The 21,882-nt window shown below is 43.6% G+C and overlaps 1 protein-coding gene across 4 annotated transcripts in view; it reads left to right on the top strand.

Annotated features, from left to right (window-relative positions):
- The window catches only part of LOC308285926 (rho GTPase-activating protein 12-like), a 65,202-nt gene that overhangs the window by 38,927 nt on the left and 4,393 nt on the right, over positions 1-21,882 (top strand). The window contains exons 3-12 of one of the 4 annotated variants that reach the window (XM_080726853.1): positions 12,836-13,084; positions 15,364-15,573; positions 16,175-16,255; positions 17,439-17,564; positions 17,970-18,032; positions 19,152-19,226; positions 19,942-20,003; positions 20,618-20,699; positions 21,019-21,120; positions 21,770-21,868. In XM_080726853.1, the coding sequence (XP_080582979.1) occupies positions 12,836-13,084; positions 15,364-15,573; positions 16,175-16,255; positions 17,439-17,564; positions 17,970-18,032; positions 19,152-19,226; positions 19,942-20,003; positions 20,618-20,699; positions 21,019-21,120; positions 21,770-21,868 (1,149 nt within the window). The remainder of the gene's footprint in view (positions 1-12,835; positions 13,085-15,363; positions 15,574-16,174; positions 16,256-17,438; positions 17,565-17,969; positions 18,033-19,151; positions 19,227-19,941; positions 20,004-20,617; positions 20,700-21,018; positions 21,121-21,769; positions 21,869-21,882) is intronic. The other 3 variants (XM_080726856.1, XM_080726854.1, XM_080726855.1) reach the window with 3 other exon arrangements.

Here is a 21,882-nt window from a genome sequence, read left to right as displayed (position 1 = left end):
TATCTTGACTTACTGTGGGTGTCTGAATGAAAGAAGTCAAACTATATAGACAACCCTCCTCAAAAGGCCATGGTCTCAACTGTATCAGAGCCCCATGAATTTATAATGTCCCCGTTATCTGGGTTAACAGGCATATGAATGGACAGTCGGGGCAGCCTTGAACGCACTGTGCACATTTGACTGAATAAGACGCAGTCGTGTCCTTTCCCACAGGATATGGTTTCATTTTATTCAAAGGACTCAGCTGGGCTACGCAGCTTCAACACAGTGAGGCTGTGTCCTTGCAATGTGATCTGAACAGATGACATACACACTTCCTGTGTACATCATTCTCTTGCGTGGGTTTGTGCAGTCAGGCTGATCTCTCTGACAGAGCTAATGTGTGATTGGAAACTATTGAAATGGAAACTACAAATACACAACACTCCTGCTCTGGTGGGCTCACTAAACCTCATTTGTCTTTTGACAGCAATGCTCTCAGTGTAAAGCGCATTGGATTTATCTCTTCAGTTATCCAACTTTGCAGTACTAGTCTGCTGTCGCCTGACTTACTGTACCTTAAGGTAATGTGAGTGTCTTAACAAACTTGTGACCAGAATGTCAACAGTTGAACTGGGCTGTTCTGAGATGCCATTTTATGGAAGTAAATAATGTTTGAATATACCATGGATGGATGGAAAAAGCTCAATTACTAGGCAAATTAGTTAGTATTATAAACCACTTTATTTAATAGATGGTGTAATACTCTACTACAGTATTAAACTAAGAGATTAGTGGCTCCCCATGGCTGTTAAGCCATAATACTAACACAGGGCAGACGGGTCAAAATGCACATAACTCTCCTTGATATCTACATCTTCCTCAACTACAATGGCAAACCCTGAAAGTGTTGTTCTTCCATCGCCGAGGTCGGCGCGGTGGAGAGATGGCTTAATGTGTAGCTGCATTTACATAGCTTCTCCATGTAATGCTTTGATTGTTTGTGCATGAACACACAGCATTAAGTCTACTCTAGCCCCAACAATGCGCTGCATGCATCATTCTCCAGGCCGCGTCCACTTGCATGAAATGTACTTAACAATGATCATATCCACCTGCATCCATTGTTACATCATAAAAGCCCCTGCCAACTCCTATCCTCTCTTATGTCCTCAGTGCACCTCCCCACTCGCAAACACAGTTAACACACACACACACACGCACACGCTGGGACTGTCGACCAAACGCTATGCTGGAGAATTAGACTCGTTATCAGGGACCAATCAGGAGGCAGGTATTAGGAGAGGATTAGTGGTTAGGTTGAGGCTGAATAGCAGAGTGTTGTGTTTTAACACAGCTTCTAGGGGAAAGACCAGCTTTAAAAATTCATGGGTTGCATTTGTAGTCCTAAACAGCCATGTTGAGGACCAGTGTTTCAATTTGTCTGATTGGCATAGAACTAATGTTCTACGCCAATCAGAACACCTGTGTTGTTCCTCAACATTGCTGGTGTAGGACTACAAATTAAACCCATGAATAGTCTTTTTACAGTACCCTTTTTACATGTTCAGGGATACAAGAATATTTTGTTAAACATTACAAGGATATTATTGGGAATACTGACACTGGTGTGCTGATCTACAGTATGTCACTCAGCCATCTACCGCGTTCCTACTATTTCAGAACCAGTGTCTCATGGTATATTGTATAATTGCTATTGTACCACAGTTTCATTCATATTTATGTTCTGAAAAAAAAAAAGTACTTTGTTACCAACAACTCCGGCCATTAATATGTTACAGGTAAAGTAAACAAGGTGGAGTGCTGTTGGCACTTGCAATGTGAACTGTGGTGTTATTAATTGATTATACCACAGAGGTATTATTAATTAATTATAATGTTGGTAATTTATGTTATACTATAAAAAACTACGATAGAATATGATTAATATTCCACAGTTCAGTGATTTTAAAAACCAGATAAATAAAACCCAAAGGTGCAGCTGAGGTGGGAAACAGCAATATGTTGCATAATACAGTACAATGGTATGAACCAGTCTAACCGCAACAGAGAGATTCATGACTCTGTTTCGGACCTGTGATTCAGTCTGTGGTGGCCTTGTGTCAGTAGATAAGAAAGAAACCTTCACCCAGCCTGGAGTTTCCTTTGCTTTACTACCGAAGAGGACAGGGCAGGCCCCAGCCAACCACACACACACACACACACACACACACACACACACACACACACACACACACACACACACACACACACACACACAAGAGTATGTGCAGCTGTTGGGCTGGAACACTTTCATGCACGCAGGCAAGCACGCGCGCACAGACAAACGTCCACATTATGCGCACAGTAGGTCCACAACCCTTTTTGAGCGTGCGCGTGCCACCCCCACACACTCACACTGGCATATCCACAGATGCATGCACACACACAACTCATTTATGCACATACACACAGATAGATCAATAAACAGCAGCAGCTGTAGCAGCTGGGTGTCCCGTCTCTGACTCGCCGTCTTGTGTGTGTGTATCACACAGGGACATTGAGGGCCACAGTAAAAAGCCCTCCACAATGTTTTGACTCTGGACAACAGCGTCACAACAGTCCACAACTGTCTGCCTTGAAGCAACACACACACACAAACACACACCAACACACACACAGGGGTGTTGCACCAAATTCTGGGCCCTGGGTACAAGGATTCACTGTGTTATTTTGTGCTTTAACTATTGAAAAATAGCAGATATACAAGCGGCACAAGTGCCTTGCTGTGAGCTTGCTGTGATCTGCTATTTTTGAAAAATCGTGAAAATGTATGCAAGTCTTTGAAGGTTTTTTGAAAACCCTATGTTTCTATGTCAGTGTTGCTCAAACATTGTCATGTGAGGTACCCCCAAAATGATATGTATTTGGCCACGGACCCCCATCTCGAAACATTTAGTTTCAGGGAACCCCCAGAAGCAAAATTTCGAGTTACAGATATTCGACTTTTCAAAAATAGTAGATCTACAAGATCGCAGCGCAGCACTCGGTGCCGCTTTGTGAACTTGTAGATCTGCTATTTTTCAATAGCTAAAGTATAAAATAATTAAGGCCCCTCCACCTTGGGCCCTAGTAACTCAGTCCCACTTTTCCCCCCCTTGTGACGCCCCTGCACACACACACACAGAGCTGTATTATAATTAATTGGTCTAGTACTGCACTGATGAATGGCAGCGTGCTGTCCAGTTAATGGGGCTTATCTTTTATTAGACTTGCATTTAATGGACAACAGAAAAAGAGAGACTGGGAGGCCAGTGATACGTTAAGTGTAATTATGTATTTTCCTGTGCTAAAATAGGGAGCACCATAACGACTGTATGCTGGAAGTCTGGTGTTTGCGCCGGGTCCTTGTATGGTACCCCCCAAGCAGGGGTGGAAAAAGTACTCAAAGCAGGGGTGGAAAAAGTACTCAAATGTTTTACATAACGTCGTTGTTGGGTGAAAACCTTGTATGTCCAAAACCGTTCGTTTTGCATTTATCATTTTAAAAATGATTTAAACTGTGCGAGGCGTTGTGTGCTTGTAGATCTGCTGTTTTCACTACCTTTGTGCGACAGCCTCTTTGATGAAGCAGGGCTTTACGAGGTTTCTGCCCGACAGTGGCGATAACGATAAGTAAAAGTACCAATGCTGCAATGTAGAAATACTCCGGTCAGGAATTCAAAAGGTATTTCAGTAAAAGCTCACAATGCGTCACAGCGCGACCCATTGTGAATGTGAGCTTGTACTTGTGAGCAGTACTTAGTTAAATGTACTTAGTTACTTTACACCACTGCCCCCAAGTAACTCCCCTCAGCCTCACCCATGTGGATGAGGAAATGCAAAGGAGTGTTTGGTCACTGGAGTTCAGCTGAGGTGATGGCTGCCTGATGTCTAGTCATCTGTAGACCACGGGGATGTACACTAGGATCTTTCTCTTCACACTCACTGCATCACGCTGGAGACTTGGAGGCGCCCTTTGTGTTGGCGTTGTTCGTTATTAAGCCGTGGGTTTGACGTCAAGTAAAAGTGCGTGCACTGTGAAAATCTGAGTTACCGGTAAACAAACTCCATGGATTTGACTGCAGTAGTGCAACGTTTTTATAGGGGATCGGGCTTATTCGCAGAGAAACGGCAACAAAAACCCTGTGTTGTATTTCGTTGTTGTCATGTGGAAACCTTGTATGTACAAAACTGTTCATTTTGTGTTTATCATTTAAAAAAATAGTGAAAATGGCCGATCTACAAGCAAGCACACAACGCCTCGCTTGTAGGTCTGCTATTTTCACTAGTCTTGTATGGTGAAGCAGGGCTTTACTTTATGAAAAAAACATACACATTTTAAACTTGGAGATACAAGGTTTCTGCCTGACAGTGAGGATTTTAGAAGTTGGACCCAGGCGCCTGCAAGGAAGCCAGTGGCATTTGGGGATAGTTGTAACCTGCAGAGTGTTTCCTCTATACTGGGCTGAGCCTCATAAAGTCATTTTGAGCACAAAGCCACCCCAGGCTGTTTTCCCGGCACCACATTGTATGCTGTTTTCTCCTATTCGGTGTAATTGTAGTTGTGTAATTGCCTGGGGTGGTGGCAGCGTTTCAGGCGACTCGCAGTGTGTTTGTCTGGGTCTCAGTCGGCCTTTATTCCTTGTCGTTATTCTGCTTGTTCACTTTGACTGGGATTACTTCAAGCCAGACTGAATGCACGCACCCACGTGCAGTCTTACACATGCAAAGAACACACACACACACACACACACACACACACACATACACACACATACACACACACACAATAACATTGGACCACACACAGCCTTTTTTCTTTCTTTATTTGTATTTTGTCGGTGGCGTTTGTGTTCTTTCTGCTGTAGTTTTTGTCAATACTTCCCTCCAACAACTTAACACTTATGTTGCAATGATTTTTTCTCTTCAATGTCTCGCGTTGCCATGGTTACCATAGACTTCCATGTAATTGTGCAAGTGTGTAAAAAGTGCACGCCCATGCCTAGATGATGCACCACGTGTGTAGATGCTGTTCACAGCTTTCAAACAAAAAAATCCGCTTGGAAATCCGTTCAGGCATTCATGATTTATCAGCCATTATGTTTTCTTCAGATGTAAACAAACATGGCTGCCATGTTTGAAAGAATGGGTTGGTATGGGGGTTAAACATGCAATTTCGCGATCGCGATCATGCCTAATACATTTCTGGAGGTCCAAAAAAAATTTTTGAATTTTTTTTTTTTTTCTTTTTTTTTTTTTTTCAAAAACGGCCCAAACTCGGGAAACTCGGGGTTGGCACAGCACTAGTGTAGCGTCACGGCCGGGAGGCGAACCCGGGGCCCCGATTTGCCAGGTATGCGCGCTGACCAGTCAGCCAAAGTGCCAGGCACGTTGGCGAGAGCCAACGCACATACCGTATAGCCTACAGTCGTCCCCTCTACCTGGAAGCGCGACCACGCGCGCCGGCCAGGATCTAAGATCGACTTTGAAACCGGGGGGTTCAAACGCAACTCAGGGGGGAACAGTCGTCGACTACTAGCCGGACAGGCCTACACCGCCGCCGGGGATGAATACTTCCCCTCTGTACCGCTGCCACCAATGTAGCGTCACGGCCGGGAGGCGAACCCGGGACCCCGATTTGCCAGGTATGCGCGCTGACCAGTCAGCCAAAGTGCCAGGCACGTTGGCGAGAGCCAACGCACATACCGTATAGCCTACACTAGTACCAATACAAACTCGGGAAACTCGGGGTTGGCACCATATGTGTTAATAGACAATACATGTGATTTTAACGTACATGTAAAGTAAGGAATGAAACAGTGAAAACGTCTACCATTGAGCATGAAAAAGTGTGTGTGCGCGTGCGTGCGTTAGGGCATTCACCAAATATTCGAATATCAAAGTCACTTTTCGACGTTCACCAAAGTCGAATATTCGCTTATTTTTATTTTTTTTATTGTTTTCTCTTTAAAAAATATATAGTTTATAAAGCTTGGCGAGATAGGAAGATTGTTAATGCTCTATACCAGGGGTTTTCAAACCTTTTTAGGCCGTGACCCCCAAAATATTGTAGGTATTACATTTAATGTTACTCGGTTCTGCAGATAAATATTGTGAAAATAGCAGATCTACATGTCGATCGGCTATTTTCACAATGTTCGCCTCTTGCTTACTTAATATTTGACAGTTTGGCCAGTCCTGTCGAATATTCGACTATTCGAATACTTTGAAGTCGAATAATTTGAATACTAAAAATCACTATTCGTGAATGCCCTAGCGTGTGTGTGTGTGTGTGTGTGTGTGTGTGTGTGTGTGTGTGTGTGTGTGTGTGTGTGTGTGTGTGTGTGTGTGTGTGTGTGTGTGTGTGTGTGTGTGTGTGTGTGTGTGTGTGTGTGTGTGTGTGTGTGTGCCCGCGTGCGTGCGTGCGTGCGTTTGAGTGTGTGTTTGTGTTTTCCATTCCACTGCCACCCACCATGACAGTGAACCCAGTTCCAGCTCACCTCGTCATCTCCTGAACCCCTGACTCTCCATCTGTCTGTCCTATAATCTCATCAGAAATGACAGACTTGCCCTTTAAATCGTCGTTAGAACTCACCCTCTTCCTGTTTACATGGCATTGTCCCTCCCAGGCACCCCTTACCCCCTCCCCAGCTAATCTCACTGGTCATCTGTCACTCAAACGGCTGTCTGTCAATGCAGCTAAAAATACTAAATGTCCACTGACTTAATTAGCTTGAGGTCTATTGTCTTCTTAGTTCTTACAGCACCAAAAGGAGCTGTGTGTGGACAAAAGCTTTGTTTGTCTATGAATCCCATACTTTTGCAATACATTTTAAGTTCGGTTGTGTAACTGAAACCTCACAGGATAAAAAATAAATTAAAAAGAAAAACATGTGAAGAATTACAACAGTCATTAACAATCATGGTAAGTGTGTGTGTGTGTGTGTGTGTGTGTGTGTGTGTGTGTGTGTGTGTGTGTGTGTGTGTGTGTGTGTGTGTGTGTGTGTGTGTGTGTGTGTGTGTGTGTGTGTGTGTGTGTGTGTGTGTGTGTGTGTGTGTGTGTGTGTGTGTGCGCGCGCTTTGGGTGTCCTGTCCTAATTTTAACCAGGAAAAGCAGTGAGCACTGCAGTGATTATCTTCCCTATCTAACTCAATGTGTGGATATGGAAATGCTAGGCAGGTGTGTGTGTGTGTGTGTGTACACATGATATTGCACGTGTTACTGTGACGACATGCCTTGTGTTTAGGAAAGTCCATACTTTGATGTGCCTGCATTGCAGCAATAGCAGAACTTGGGAGGGGTGGGTGTGTGTGTGTGTGTGTGTGTGTGTGTGTGTGTGTGTGTGTGTGTGTGTGTGCGACGCACGTGCGTGCGTGCTCTGGCTCCCTGTGGTATGCAGTAGAGCAGGTTGATCTGTGCCACACAGGAAATGTCCTCCACTGGCCCCACCCTCCCAAATCCACAGACAACTTAATGCAGTCAGGCTGCCACCTAATGGACAGTACTGCCTGACTCTGGTCAACTATGAGTTTCTGTTTAAGAGTCTACTGTTTATAGTAGAATTAAACACTTAAACCCTATATACTTCTTTGACCTGGGTCTCCCAGGGGTCTATACTAGGCCCCTCATTTCCCCCCTACACCGAAAATGGCTGATCTACAAGCTTTGTAGCGTTGCAGAGCACAGCGTTGTGAGCTTGTAGATCAGCTGCAGCTATATTTGCCGAACATCCACCTCATAATAGGTACACTAGACTAGGGTTCATGTGGTTAAAGCATATGAAAACATAAGAAATACGATCTCCACAACTAATGAATTTCACTCAGTGTGACTGTCACTGGCCTACAAGTCAAGATTACAGCCTCAAAAAGAACGGTGTTCTAGGCTTCATCTCAGAGTAGACTAACTGATGTCTGTCTAACGATAGACCATATACCGGTATATAAATATATATTCACTGATCTAACACACATGAAACTTCTATTTGTCACTTACTCACTCTCCATCTCTGTGGTCTATCTGTCTACAGTACATAGGTTGCCATGTTTTGGCTAAAGACCGGCTAATTTCTATTTACCCTTTTGAGTAATCTACACCTCACAGACTGTTGTTCGCTCACAGTTCACTCGCAGTTTCACACACACACACACACACACACACACACACACACACACACACACACACACACACACACACACACACACACACACACACACACACACACACACACACACACACAGTATTGTGGTTGGTGGTGGTTCATTGAAGTTGTGTTTAGAACACAGATACTCCAGAGGGGAAATTTGTGGTCTTGTGGTTCCATCGAAGTGGAGTCCTGTCTCCGCAGCTTCCCAACGGTTGAACTTCCCCTTTGATGCATACAATCACATGTGTGCTTAACTGCACAGAGAGAGAGAGACTTCAGAAACGGCTTAACTGCAGAGAGAGAGAGAGACAGAAACGGCTTAAACTGTGTTGCACTGAAACAAAAGTATTTCCATGACACACTCTCGCCATGATGCGTCTGAGGAGAGTACTGCTCCATCCTCTCACAGAACATAGAGATGATGTGTTCACTTGTTGCTCACCACCAAAGGTAGACGGCTTTTCATTTATTCTATACCTGTGTTTTGTTCTGTTATTATTGTGAAGAGGAATTCCGTCCAAGAGATGCAACCCAAGATTTTATGTTTGGCCATTAAAGTGCAAGTACGAGTTCTCTGTCTTGCTCAACGACACTTCAAGGATTGAACCAGGGACCTTTCTTTTCAGGCGTGATCATTTTAACTCGCCAAACCATACTGAAGAAGACAGAAGGGTCTAAACGTCTATACTAGGGATGGGACGATATGTAGATCGGCTATTTTTTTGGCAAATGTTCTGCCACCGGGTTATGGATTTATTTTTGATTTCGCGTTAATATCGTAAATCGCGATTTCTTTTGTCACAATAATCGTGATATGAAATTTTCATATCGTCCCATCCTTAGTCTATACCATATTTGTTGTTCGTCAATAATAAAGTTGTGAAAAGTGAGTTGCGAACCCTTTTTTGTTCTTCATTCTAACTAACTAGAATAGATCATAGTTCAAACTATGTTACAAGAGAATGCAAGCACGACTCCAGCCTATTTGAATAGTTTCTTTCTTACTGAGTACATGGTCTAGAGAAGTTATTTTACTGTCATAGGGAATACCAGCACTTACAGAAATGTTCTTGGCACATGATACCAAAACAAGTGTCTCTTACAGTCCATTGGTGAGGCATCTTGAACAGTCTGTGTAGACCACATCCAAGTCAAAGAATGTGTAAAGAATTTTATCAGATGTATCTTGATACCTTAAACATTTCATTGACAAATAGTACAAATACAACACATGTGAATGATCTAACCTGGATCCTTGCAATTGTATCTAGCTATTCATTTATATAGAATAGAACATTTTAATATTAGAATGTCAACATTGTGATGATTGTGATTGATATTGCGTGTTACAATGGTATGCACTGGTAGGCAATCTAGGCATACAGCAGGGGTCTTCAACAGGGGGTCCAGTCCTCAGAGTTACTACAGGGGGTCCTCCAAATCATTGAATGATAGGAAAAAAAATCTCCTTTTCCATATTAACCACTTGAACCCTAGTGTCCATATTCTGAGAACTTTAGCCAAAAATAGCCGATCTACAAGCTCACAATGCCGCGTTGTGAGCTTGTAGATCGGCTATTTTTGGCAAAGAGGTTTGGTGTAGAGGGTAAAAAGAGCAGACTAAGTACAGAGTGAAAGGTCAAGTGTATTAAGTATTGACGGTTCAAGTGGTTAAATATCTGAAAACACAAATTGACATGAATCCAAAACACACTGATGATTGTGCTGTCGAACGATGAAACTATATGGAATCTATAAAGAGAGGGTCCCTGATTCAACTCTCTCTCTACTACGGGGTCCTTGGCCTGAAAACGTTGAAGACCCCTGGCATACAGTATATCAGTACTCATACCTTTAACAACCTTATGGTGCCTTATAAAAAATGAAAATGGTTTCTCCACTGGGAACCAGAGAGCTGGAGTATATGACACATTTCTTTGGTAGTATCTGACTATCTCCTCGGGTCCAGTGAACAGTCCATCGATTGTCAGCAGCCCTCCAACTGTTTTCTCTGTTGGCCCCTGCATATTTCATCCCTATTGATCTGTGAGTAATAAAACCATCACGGGCTCTACGAGGCTTCAGGGCACGCTGGCATTATTTATGAGCCTCTCTCTGCCCTGTCACTCCCCAGACATTCAGCTCCTTTGTAATGCCAATATAAAATGATCGTGAAGAACAGTCACCGCAGAATTGTGTGTGTGTGTGTGTGTGTGTGTGTGTGTGTGTGTGTGTGTGTGTGTGTGTGTGTGTGTGTGTGTGTGTGTGTGTGTGTGTGTGTGTGTGTGTGTGTGTGTGTGTGTGTCTGTGTGTGTGTGTGTGTGTGTGTGTGTGTCTGTGTGTCTGTGAGAGAGTATTGCACCATATAGTTTTTTTTATTAGATGGAGTACGGTGCTTTTAAGAGGCTGTAATGAGACTTACTAGGACGTCTTGATTGATGCAGCTCAAGTATTGGCAGAAGGTCTTTTCTGAGATGATGTGTTGGAATCACATTGGAAATGTGGAATTGGTCTTGGAAATGTAATTACAGGAACATGGGTTAAACACATAACATTGTGTATTTGTTCTAACATATCGACATCTTCATGGATTGTTCTTCTTGGGAAATTACGTTTGCCAAGAACATGTCTATTTCATGGTGTGTTTTTATGGTGGAATTTCCTTTATTATTCTTCTCTCCATTTTCTCTCTTACATTTTTCTCTCCATGTTGTTGTTGTTGTTCATGATGATGTGCAGAATAATCCATCTCCTCAATTCAGTCTCACTTCTGTATTTCTCCCAGTAGAATAGAATCTCTCATATGTAACAAGTACAACAGATCCTGCCAGTTCCCTGTCTGTCCCGCTCTCACTTCCTGTTATGTGCTACACTTCCTTCCTCTTGTCCCATTCCTCAGTCCTCCAATGTGCTGGTGTTCCATGTCTATACATTAGACTGGGGGTCAGCAACCCGCGGCTCTTTAGCGCCGCCCTAGTGGCTCCCTGGAGCTTTTTCAAAAATGTATGAAAATGGAAAAAATAATTTTAGTTTTAACGATTTTTTTATCGTCAAGTTTCAAATTTGTATGGTTTTTTTTCACAAAGTAAAGCCCTGCTTCATCATACAAGACTGACGCACAAAAGTAGTGAAAACAGCAGATCTACAAGCACACAACGCCTCGCGGTGCGAGGCGTTGTGTGCTTGTAGATCGGCTGTTTTCACTAGTTTAGTTCATTTTTTAAATGATAAATGTAAAACGAAGTTTTGGACATACAAGGTTTCTTCCCCCCGACGACGACGATATATAAGGCTTTTATAATTTTTTGCGGCTCCAGACAGATTTGTTTTGTTTTTCTTTTGGTCCAATATGGCTCTTTCAACATTTTGGGTTGCCGACCCCTACATTAGACTGAAACTCTTTCAGTAGCATCCTCCATCCTGTAAGATTTACATTAGATTGGTACTAAAATGGTACATGGACAAGCAGTTATGTGGCTCCTTTCTACTCTTTCGACCACTCAAATAACTTTACAGTTCATTCCTCCTCACACAAGTAAACCTTCTGATTCTGCTCAGATGACTGCTCTGCCTTCTGAGCTCAGGACATAAGGATTGTACTAAGTTTGGGAGTAGAATTGTACTTTATTGATCTTTCGTTGATCTTTAATTAATACAAGATACATAAAAGTACACAAAAACATCAATTCTGTTATCTATTATTAACACAATGTTAGTTTGTTGTCCGAAAACCTGTGAGTTCACAATGGGTTGGTTTTATTTCAAATGCTTTTTCTTTACCATAGGTTTTTTTAATTGAAACTAAAGTCTGTGTTTAACATAACCACATATCGTAAGCCTTTATGATATGAACAATCATGTTATGTAGACAGGATAATATTGTCAGGCACTTGACATTTGCAGACCAGTTAGCACCTTGACAACGTACGCCTAATGGCAGTGTTGCAGGTTCGATCGACTTCATTCCATTGGCGTTCTCACTCACACATCCTGTTACTTGTCTTCACATATTTCCCTTTTGCACTGATGGCTTTTAAATGATTCAATGTCCAGATACGGTACTTCTGTGGGATGTGACCATAGACTGTAAAATGAATGGACAGCGTCACAACATTGGTTTCTACAGACCGCAAATGAAGCCTATTTTATTTTGCAGCGATTTCAAATCCGCCATCTTTCTATATCCAGTCTACTTCCAGTCCAAAATACACACGGAAATGAAGCGTTGTGAGCGTGTAGAATGTAGAGCTTGTAGAGCTCGAAAATTGTAGATTGTGAGCTTGTAGATATGCTATTATTTGGCAGAGACATTTGGTAGAGTGAAGGGGGAAAAAAAAGACTGTATCAAGTACGTTATTTCCAGGTCTGTTTGACCAATTATAAAGGGAAATGGTACCGGATATGCAGCTCGGCAAATAAAAGGTGAATTGATCCCAGCGCATGACAGAGGATAATTTCACGATAAATGTAAATCTCCACGATTAATGGGAGGGTTTTTTAATCACGATAAACGATAATAACTATAAGTAACGATTATCGTCCCATCAGTACACACACACACATGCACAAATCTACAGTATATCACTGCTGCCTGGATTCATGGTTTTAACCAACTGCTACCCTGTTTTCCCCCCCCCTCTCTCTCTCTTCTCCGTTTCCTCCATCAGTCGGTGTGTCCCTCAGGCCAGGGACGCTCCGACTCTCCGGTCTACACCAACCTCCAGGAGCTGAAGATCTCCCAGTCCAACCAGCCCCCTGCCCCCTCCTGCTCCCCGCTGTCCGTGCTGGGTGACTGGGAGACGCACAAGGACCACAGCGGCAGACACTTCTACTACAACCGCTGCACCCAGGAGAAGACCTGGAAACCACCGCGCGCCAAGGAGACCAGCACGGGCAGCACCGGAGAGAGTACCGAGGTATTAGGGCTGTCACAATTATTACATAATCGTCTAATCGCAATGATTTGACATAATCGCGATTATTTTTTCATAATTGTCATAATCGTTTCCATGTAAAAGAATTATCATATATTTAAAAGAAAAAGTCATAAATAACGTGATGCTCGTGTTGTGAGCTTGTAGATTGTCTATTTCCACTATCAATGTTCTTTTTTAAGTATAAAGTTGTCAAATATGTCAGTTATTTCTTTGTATATTTAGGTTATGTGTCATATCTGCCATATGCAACTTCAAAGCCTAAAAGCCAAACAGAAATGTAATTGTCAACGACAAAAACACAATTAAATCATTAATCTAAATTATTTGAGTGACAATTAATCGTCATGTAAAATGTCATAATCGTGGCAGCCCTACGAGGTGTGCTCCTTCACATCATGCTTGTACATCGCATATATTAGAAATCCTAGCATCATACATCACTAAACTGATTCGTTTATTACTTATTTAATTTGATACATTTTTTTCTGTCCATCAATAATCGATGATTCAATTAAACGGGACATTGCAGGACATAATTCTCAGACAATAGTCCATAAATGATATTGCAGACAACCCTCAGGCTTAGGGTAGTCGATTGTGTATGATGCATGTTGTGCACGTGTTTATACACACTGTCACACATGCTTCCATGTGCATGCCTGTGCGGCAGCAATAAGGGTGACATCACTGGAATTTAACACACAAGTGATGAGTGCTGTATTGAAACATTGCCCATACAATAACATACACTCATTCACATAGCCTACTCTACTGCCACGCCCACTAAAGCCTCCCACAGATCAGGTGGTGGCTCAAACTGAAGGCATCACTGGTTTTGAGTCATCAATTGACCGATCGCTATGCCCCTCCTAAAGCCGTCCTTGTCCAATGCCAAGTTAGCAACAGGTTACTAACGCAGCTGACTTGGCAAGCTGCCATGGCGGCGCGCATCGGTGTCTGGCTGCTAGATAGAGGTGGGATTTATGGTTCTTTGAAGTGAACCGGATCTCTGAGATCCGTTCCTTTCAAAGAGCCGTTCAAAAGACTGTCTCATTTTAGTTACTGGTTACTTTGTAGATTTTGATTATGATTGTAAATCACTTCCACCCATATAGGCCTATACATTTTGGCCAATACATTTCTGGCATTTGAAAATAGGTGATCTACAAGCTCACAATGTGTCACGTTGCGATGCATTGTGAGCTTGTAGATCGGCTATTTGCAAATGATTTTTCTACATTTTACTCATTGGAAAACCTGTGAAACAGGACATTCTGCATAATGAGTACGTTCTAATATTGGTACTTTAATTAAGTACATTTTGAAACCAATACTATTTTACTTTTACTCTAGTACATTAATAACATTCCAAACTTGATTGCAGTATTGATATGTTTACCAAAGTAAAGACATGTAGTACTTTTCCCACCACTGTTCATTAGAAAGGAACGGCTCCCTACTGTGAACCGAATCATATCGTTCATTTCAAAGAGTCGTTCAACAGACTCGATTCGTTCGCGAACGTCCCACCCACTCGCTTCCGTGTCACAAACACTGAAACAAAAACAGAACGGATTGCACTGACCTAGACAAACCCACGGGAATAATTTAGGAGCACTTCATGAGAAAATATAACTGGTAACACTTGTGTACTGTATGTTAATCTGACTTTAGTATAGGCTATTGTTTTCTTCCTGGACGTGCGTTTGTTTGTGGCAGGTTAGTCTGCAGCTGGGTGCTATTGCTGCACGCCGCCATGGCAGCTTGCCAAGGCACCCGCCTTAGTAACCTGTCGCTAAACGTGGCATTGGGCAAGCACGGCTTTAGGAGGGGCATAGCGATCGGTCAATTCCATCCAGTCACAACCGCTTCCCCACCCTGCCATCTAGTGGCGAGAGGCAGTCGATGGTACTACTGAACAAATGCAAATCCACAGTCAGGTCACCACAAGATCTCCTGCACTCACATTCAGGGTTTATAGGAGGTCAGGGAGTTCATCATAGTAAAGTGGTTTATTGGTTCCTTCATTACGGGTGTCTGGTTCTCTATCCAGCACCGCTGCACTCTTGTGTTTCATTGGTGGCGGGCATTTCCTTGGCTCTGTGCTAATCTGATTTACACTGATTGGTTATGGGTGCATTCCTATCATCTGTTCTCCTTTATAACTCCATGGTGAAAGATCTCTCTGTCTCTCTGTCTCTCTCTCTTCTCTTTCTTCACATCTTTCTCTTTCCCCCCACCCCCTCCCTGAACGGTAGACCACACCACCTCTCCCACTATCGCCGTCCTTCCTCCCTCTCCTCTCGTTCTCTATTGGCCGCCTCCAGCCTCTGTCATCGGAGGACACCTGCCTCAGTACCTACTCTAGCCAGTCAGACAGCCAGTACGGCTCGCCACCCCGCGGCTGGTCAGAGGAGATGGACGAGCACGGCCACACGCTGTACGTCAGCGATTACACTAATGAGAAGGTACCTTCCTGCTGTGGGCTCTCCAACTGTTCCCTCATGGAGGATGACAGTGACCACTAGCTCCCTCTGCTGGCTGTTTTCAGTCCTTTCATTTTCCAAGGAAAAATCTTTTTTTTGTAATACCCAACAAACATTGCGAGGCGTTGTGAGCAGTGAGCACGTAGATATGCTATTTTCACAATTGAACCTTATTATACAAAATGTAATGCCTCAACTCTTATTGGGGGGTCCCCAGTTAAAATATGATTATTTTTGGGGTCGCTGCCTGAAAAGGTTGAGAACCACTGTGTTGGAGTGATAGTCATAATTGAATAAATTACATCATAATTTAATACATCACAGTCAAGACTTTGAATACAACCAGCACAGGAGAGTGTGATGTTGTTCCATACCTGGGGCTTCTTCTCTGGGGTGCTGCCGCTGTGCTTCTGGGGTCCTTCATGGTGGCGTTCCAGCATCACACACAGTCCAGTTTATATGATGTTCTAAAGAGGAATGATTTCAATGTTATTCAGGCACTTTCAATCAGTCAATATGCTCTTATGTAAGGTCAGGGCACATACCAGTCAGACTCACTTGTGACCTTTGTGTGTGTCAACAGTGGATAAAGCATGTAGATGACCAGGGCAGGCCCTATTACTACAGCGCAGATGGCTCCAGGTCAGAATGGGAGCTGCCCAAGGTAAGAATCTTTCACACTCATTGCTATCTAATGCTAATTTATACTCCGCTGTACGACGCTGTCCTGCGCCTCAAAGAGCAGCAATTATAAAGCTTGTAATTGCGACCGTCAGGTCGCACTTACTATCAAAACCTCCACAAACTGTGAGTCAGTCAGTCAGTCAGTCAGTCAGTCAGTCAGTCAGTCAGTCAGTCCGTCCGTCCGTCCGTCCGTCCGTCCGTCCGTCCGTCCGTCCGTCCGTCCGTCCGTCCGTCCGTCCGTCCGTCCATCAGTCTGTCTGTCACACCTCACACGTCACACTATTGCCCTGCTCATATCTCCGCAACCGTTGCCCCGATCCATGCCAAATTTTGCACACACACTCCTTGCCTGCCAAACTACAACCTCCAAGGACCCCCGGAGCTCCAGGGACCCCCAGGTCCCTGGGGGACCCCCAGATGTAAAGAATTACCAAATGTGCAAAAATGACCAAATGACCACCCCAACGGGGCTGCTCACGGGGAATTCCCGGGGACCACCGACTCCTGGTGCTCCAGAACGGATGCCAAAGTGGTGGCGCCCCCAGTGGAGGACCCCCTCCACTGCAGCTCACATAAAATGCCGTAACTCGGGCTAGGAGCGTCCGGGAGAGCCGGGGCTGGTACCTATTCGTCCGCCAAGGCAACGCGGAGACCCCACCCCTCATTTCTCACATGGCCCTCTTCTAGCGCCACCATGAGGCCGATTCTTGCAAAACACATTTTTGGACACTGCTCCTACAGATTTTGCCCTAAAATCACACAAATCGGTACACACTATGTCTACACTCATGTCATCAACATGGATCTGTCCCATATAGCACCACCATCAGGCCGATTTTTTCAAACACATTTTTGGACACTGCTCCTACAGATTTTGCCCGAAAATCACACAAATCAGTACACAGTATGTCTACACCCATCTCATCAATATGGATGTCCCATATAGCGCCACCATCAGGCCGATTTTTTGAACCACATTTTTGGACACTGCTCCTACACATTTTTCCCTAAAATCACGCTGCGACCTGACGGTCGCTTATCTCCCGATTAGGGAGTCTTACTGGTGTATGCAACCCGTTTTCTGTGTTGTGTTGTGTTGTTTGATGGAACATTAATGTGATTTGATTCCAATTCTGCTCCTTTCTCTTTGTCGGTCCCTGCAGTACAACCACTCACCCCCCCAGCCGGGCAGAGATGCCCCCAAGACCCGCAGTCTGGACAGGAAGCAGGAAGCCATCGTCCTCACCAAGTGGAGACACAGCACCTACGTCCTGGAGCCCAACGACAAGGTCTGAAAAGCATATATACATGCAATGCAGTACAGTCCATACATGTTCGTTTAGTGCCCTTACACTACAACCAGAGAACATTTCCCCTTTGTTTCATTTCACTTTGGGTCTGTTTCTACAAATAGACAGTATTTCCCCCAATTATCTTATTGCATTCCATAACATGTGAACTAGTGGCTACAAATAAATAGACCTTCCTTCCATGTTTTATTACATTCAATAAACTTTGGTCAAACCACTGCACAGTAAAGACAATAACTTTACCACAATAAAAAAATATCTTTAAGTCTAACAATCACACATTTTACTGCTACTGCACGTTAGTCTTTGTTCTGTCCTGTTGCGTGATGGGCTGTGTTGTGTGTGATAATAACACAAGGTTACAAACGGGTGGTTTTGTTTCAGCGGCTCCTCAAAACCAGGCGTTTCCGTGCAGGCTCTGCCCGCCCACACCCATACAAACACCAAGTCAGTGTGACCTGTCAATCATTCAACCTGCCAATCAATTGCCTTGACCACTTCAATCCAAAAAGCCAATCACCTTGCATGACGATAATGAGATGAATCGAGGCAGTATAGCATCACCGGATGTATCTGTTTCTTTATCCTGACTTCTGTGTTGACTTTAGACTGATCATCTCACCACCTGAATTGCCTGGAAGGGGAAGTGAAAGGAGACAGAATTGTGGAAATGTGGTTGACAGATATTGGTCACTTGATTGCCTCTTTGTTGTTGTTTTTTTCCTCACAGAAAGAATGTTTTATGTTTTCACTGTTTTAGTTTTTGTTTATTCTCTCTGTATCCAGATTAACATCATTTATTATGTGTATTGGGCTTGATGTTTTGGCCTCTAATTTGAGGACGATTAACAACAAACCCTATATACTGTATTTAGTTGGCCAGGGTCTCCCAGAGCTCTACACTTGCTTCCCCTTGTTTTCCCCTCTACAAGATCTCTTAGCTGAAAATAGCTGATCTGCAAGCTCACAATGTGTCACGTTGGGATGCATTGTGAGCTTGTAGATCAGCTATTTTCCCTGAATGTACACCCCAGAATAGGGACACTGGGGTCATAACATTTAGCACTAAAGGAAGGTCGTCCTAATAAAAAAGGACACATGCTTTTATTTCATCTTCTTATTTCAGTCCTATCCATTGTAGCCTATGTGATTTGAAAGGGACAGAGGCATTCGGAAAGTGTTTTGCTAGTTACCGTAGATCATTGGTCAAACTTGTACATAGAGCAGAATATTGCTGACCCATCACGCCACATCAGCGACGACGGATACAATTCAATTCAATCTCGGTGCTGACAGGAAATTTCATTGCCGCCAGCATGAAACTCAGAGAAAATATTGTGCTGGGTGCAGTTTACCACCTTCAAACTAGAGGCCTTTTCCAACTGTCATCCTTCAGAATCCCACTGTTTGATTCTATCTAATTCCAAGAGGTCTTCCTGTCAATCAATAACACCTTCATCAAACATCTGCACCTACTGTCTCATATTCTCCTGCCGTGGTCCCTTCTGGTTGGAGTGACCTTTTGACTGATTTGCCTTGTGTGTCATCCCTGTTTCTCAATACTAGGATGTTCCTCCAGGCCCCAAGCCCTCCACTCCTGACTCTGACTCCTGCCCTTCATCTCCAAAGCCCCCCGCCTCTGTTAGTATCTCCCCTCTCCTCCCCTCGGTGTTGCTGCTCTGTCCCTTAAAATCACTGAGGGGGTCAAGTTGTGGATTCTGTATAAAGAAATTAATAAACCTTTCGGCACAACTGATGAACAGCCTGTGTCTGGAAGGTTGCTAGAAGCAATGCCCATTCAAAAATACCAATTGTATCACAGCCTTGCAATTATTCCATGATTGCAAGTCTAGGCAACTTTTATCCCTGAAGTCCACATGCTGCGTTTAACTCTAACCTAATTCATTTGAATTCATTCATGAATTTGCCAATATTTCATGTGAATCCAATCAGTCTGTTAAGCATTCAATTTTGACATTCCCACACTAGAACAACATGAATCAGGTTAAATACCAGCAAAGTTCCTTCAATGTATTCTGCTTATATTTAAGCTTCCCTTTCTGAAAGGTGTGGTGGTGGAAAGCCTATTAGCAGTGTTTTTCAGATTTTCTCCTGAAGTGGTGTTAATTTAGGTGGTGGTGATCTTGGTGGTGGTGTTGTGTTCAGGTTTTCTCTGTCAGGGTTGTTTGGCCTGATGTTTACTAGCGTTGACTGATGTTTGATCCCATCTATGAATGTAGTCTTGGACATTTCTTTGCTCTGTTTTTTTTTTGTGTGTGTGTTTTTCTCTCTCTGTGATTCCTGTATGCCACGGTTGCCACCGCTCCAATATCTTTTAATGTTTTTGTGTCTGCAGCCATCAGAAAAGTGTGGCGTTCTGAATGTGACTAAGATCACTGAACATGGCAAGAAAGTGCGGTGAGTAAGAACCATAATTTAAATCTGATGCTGTACTTGTACTTGTAGTTGCTGAGTACTGTTATTTAGATTGGTTTAAACTAGACTATTAGTATAATAGATTTTTGTGTGTCAGTATCCAAGGGAAAATAATGATAACTCTCTGTGTGGAGAGTTATCAGAACTGAGGGCTGAATTCTTTTCCTGGTCAATGTATTGCAATAATCTTACTGTCAATTCCAAGACTATCACTTTAAATGGGTAACAAGTCTGTTCGGCCTCTCGGCCGTTCGCCCTCATTCTTTCACCTCGCTGACCGCCCGGTGGGGCTGTACTGTACTTAAAAGTACAATTTTGAGGCATTTTTATTTTACTTTACTTGAGTATTTACAATTTACAATACTTTTACTTCGACTCCACTAAATCTCGGATCCAAATAATGTACTTTTACTCCACTACAATTATTTAGAAAAGTAGGTTTTAATGTAACGTTCTAGTTAACATTACACCGGATAGACGCCCAGGGCGAACGGCCAGGAGGGCGAACGGCATGGTATTCCTTTAAATGTACAGAAATAACATATTACAGAGAAAAGTGAACATAAGATAATCTTGTTGAATTATCTCCCTGACAGGAAGAACTGGACCTCTTCCTGGACAGTACTCCAAGCATCCACACTGCTGTTTGCTAAAGGCCAAGGAGGCGGGACCAGTTGGGTGAGTAGACAGAAATCTGTTGCACACTGTTTCTACCAGCAAAGTGAGGTCACTGGGAGTTTATTATTACCCAGCTAGATGCTGGAAATAGAAGTTCTTGAAGTTGTCTCTCTCTGTGGTGTTTGTCTTGTCTTGTTCGTCTCTTGGATGTTTTGGTGGTATTCATGTATGTACTATCATGCTTTCCTGCAGTCCAATTGTCCAAAACTACCCTTCCAACACCCACAAAACTATATGTCAACCAATCTAAGCAGATTCTCAGAGTGTATTTCCAAGTGTACCCTTTTGTTCATGTCTTCTCCTGTCTCCTCCTCCCCAGTTTGGAAGCAGCCAATCCAAGCCTGAGTTCACGGTGGACCTGAAGGGAGGGTCGGTGGAGTGGGCCTCAAAGGACAAGTCCAGCAAGAAGCATGTGTTAGAGGTGACTGAGGGAACCATGATAACCACACCTGATCAAGTAGACTTAGTTTTTATTTAATTCCGTTTTTAGAATACCAGTGTGGTTGGGTTTGCTGCTCGGACAACTGCCTTGATGGCCGTTGTCTTGGAGCAGGACCGGACTGGGACATAAATTCGGCCCTGGCATCTTGGCCCTGACCGGTCCACCACAACTGGCACAAACCGAACATAGAAGATCGAGGCAGCGGCGCGTTGTGGGCCTGTAAAAAAAAAAAATAATAATAAAAAAGGCCAACTTGTATAGTCGGCCCACTGGGCATACACCCGGTAGGCCAGAGATGTCCAGTCCATGGATGTCCTGGGGACATCCACTTACTTTTTCAGCAGACAATAGTTACTTGAGTGATATGCTGGTTGTAATCTTACTCTCTTTTTGTGTGTGTGTGTGTGTGTGTGTGTGTGTGTGTGTGTGTGTGTGTGTGTGTGTGTGTGTGTGTGGGGGTGTGTGTGTGTGTGTGTGTGTGTGTGTGTGTGTGTGTGTGTGTGTGTGTGTGTGTGTGTGTGTGTGTGTGTGTGTGTGTGTGTGTGTGTGTGTGTGTGTGTGTGTGTGTGTGTGTGTGTGTGTGTGTGTGTGTGTGTGTGTGTGTGTGTGTGTGTGTGTGTGTGTGTAGCTGAAAACCCGCCAAGGCACGGATCTCCTGATCCAGTCGGAGAACGACAGCGTCATCAACGACTGGTACAGAGCACTTCAGGACACCATCAGCACGCATGTAATGCACCCCCA

This window comes from Nannobrachium achirus, assembly GCF_963921795.1.
Source record: "Nannobrachium achirus genome assembly, chromosome: 5".
NCBI lineage: Eukaryota > Metazoa > Chordata > Actinopteri > Myctophiformes > Myctophidae > Nannobrachium > Nannobrachium achirus.
This window is presented reverse-complemented; position numbering and strand designations above follow the sequence as displayed.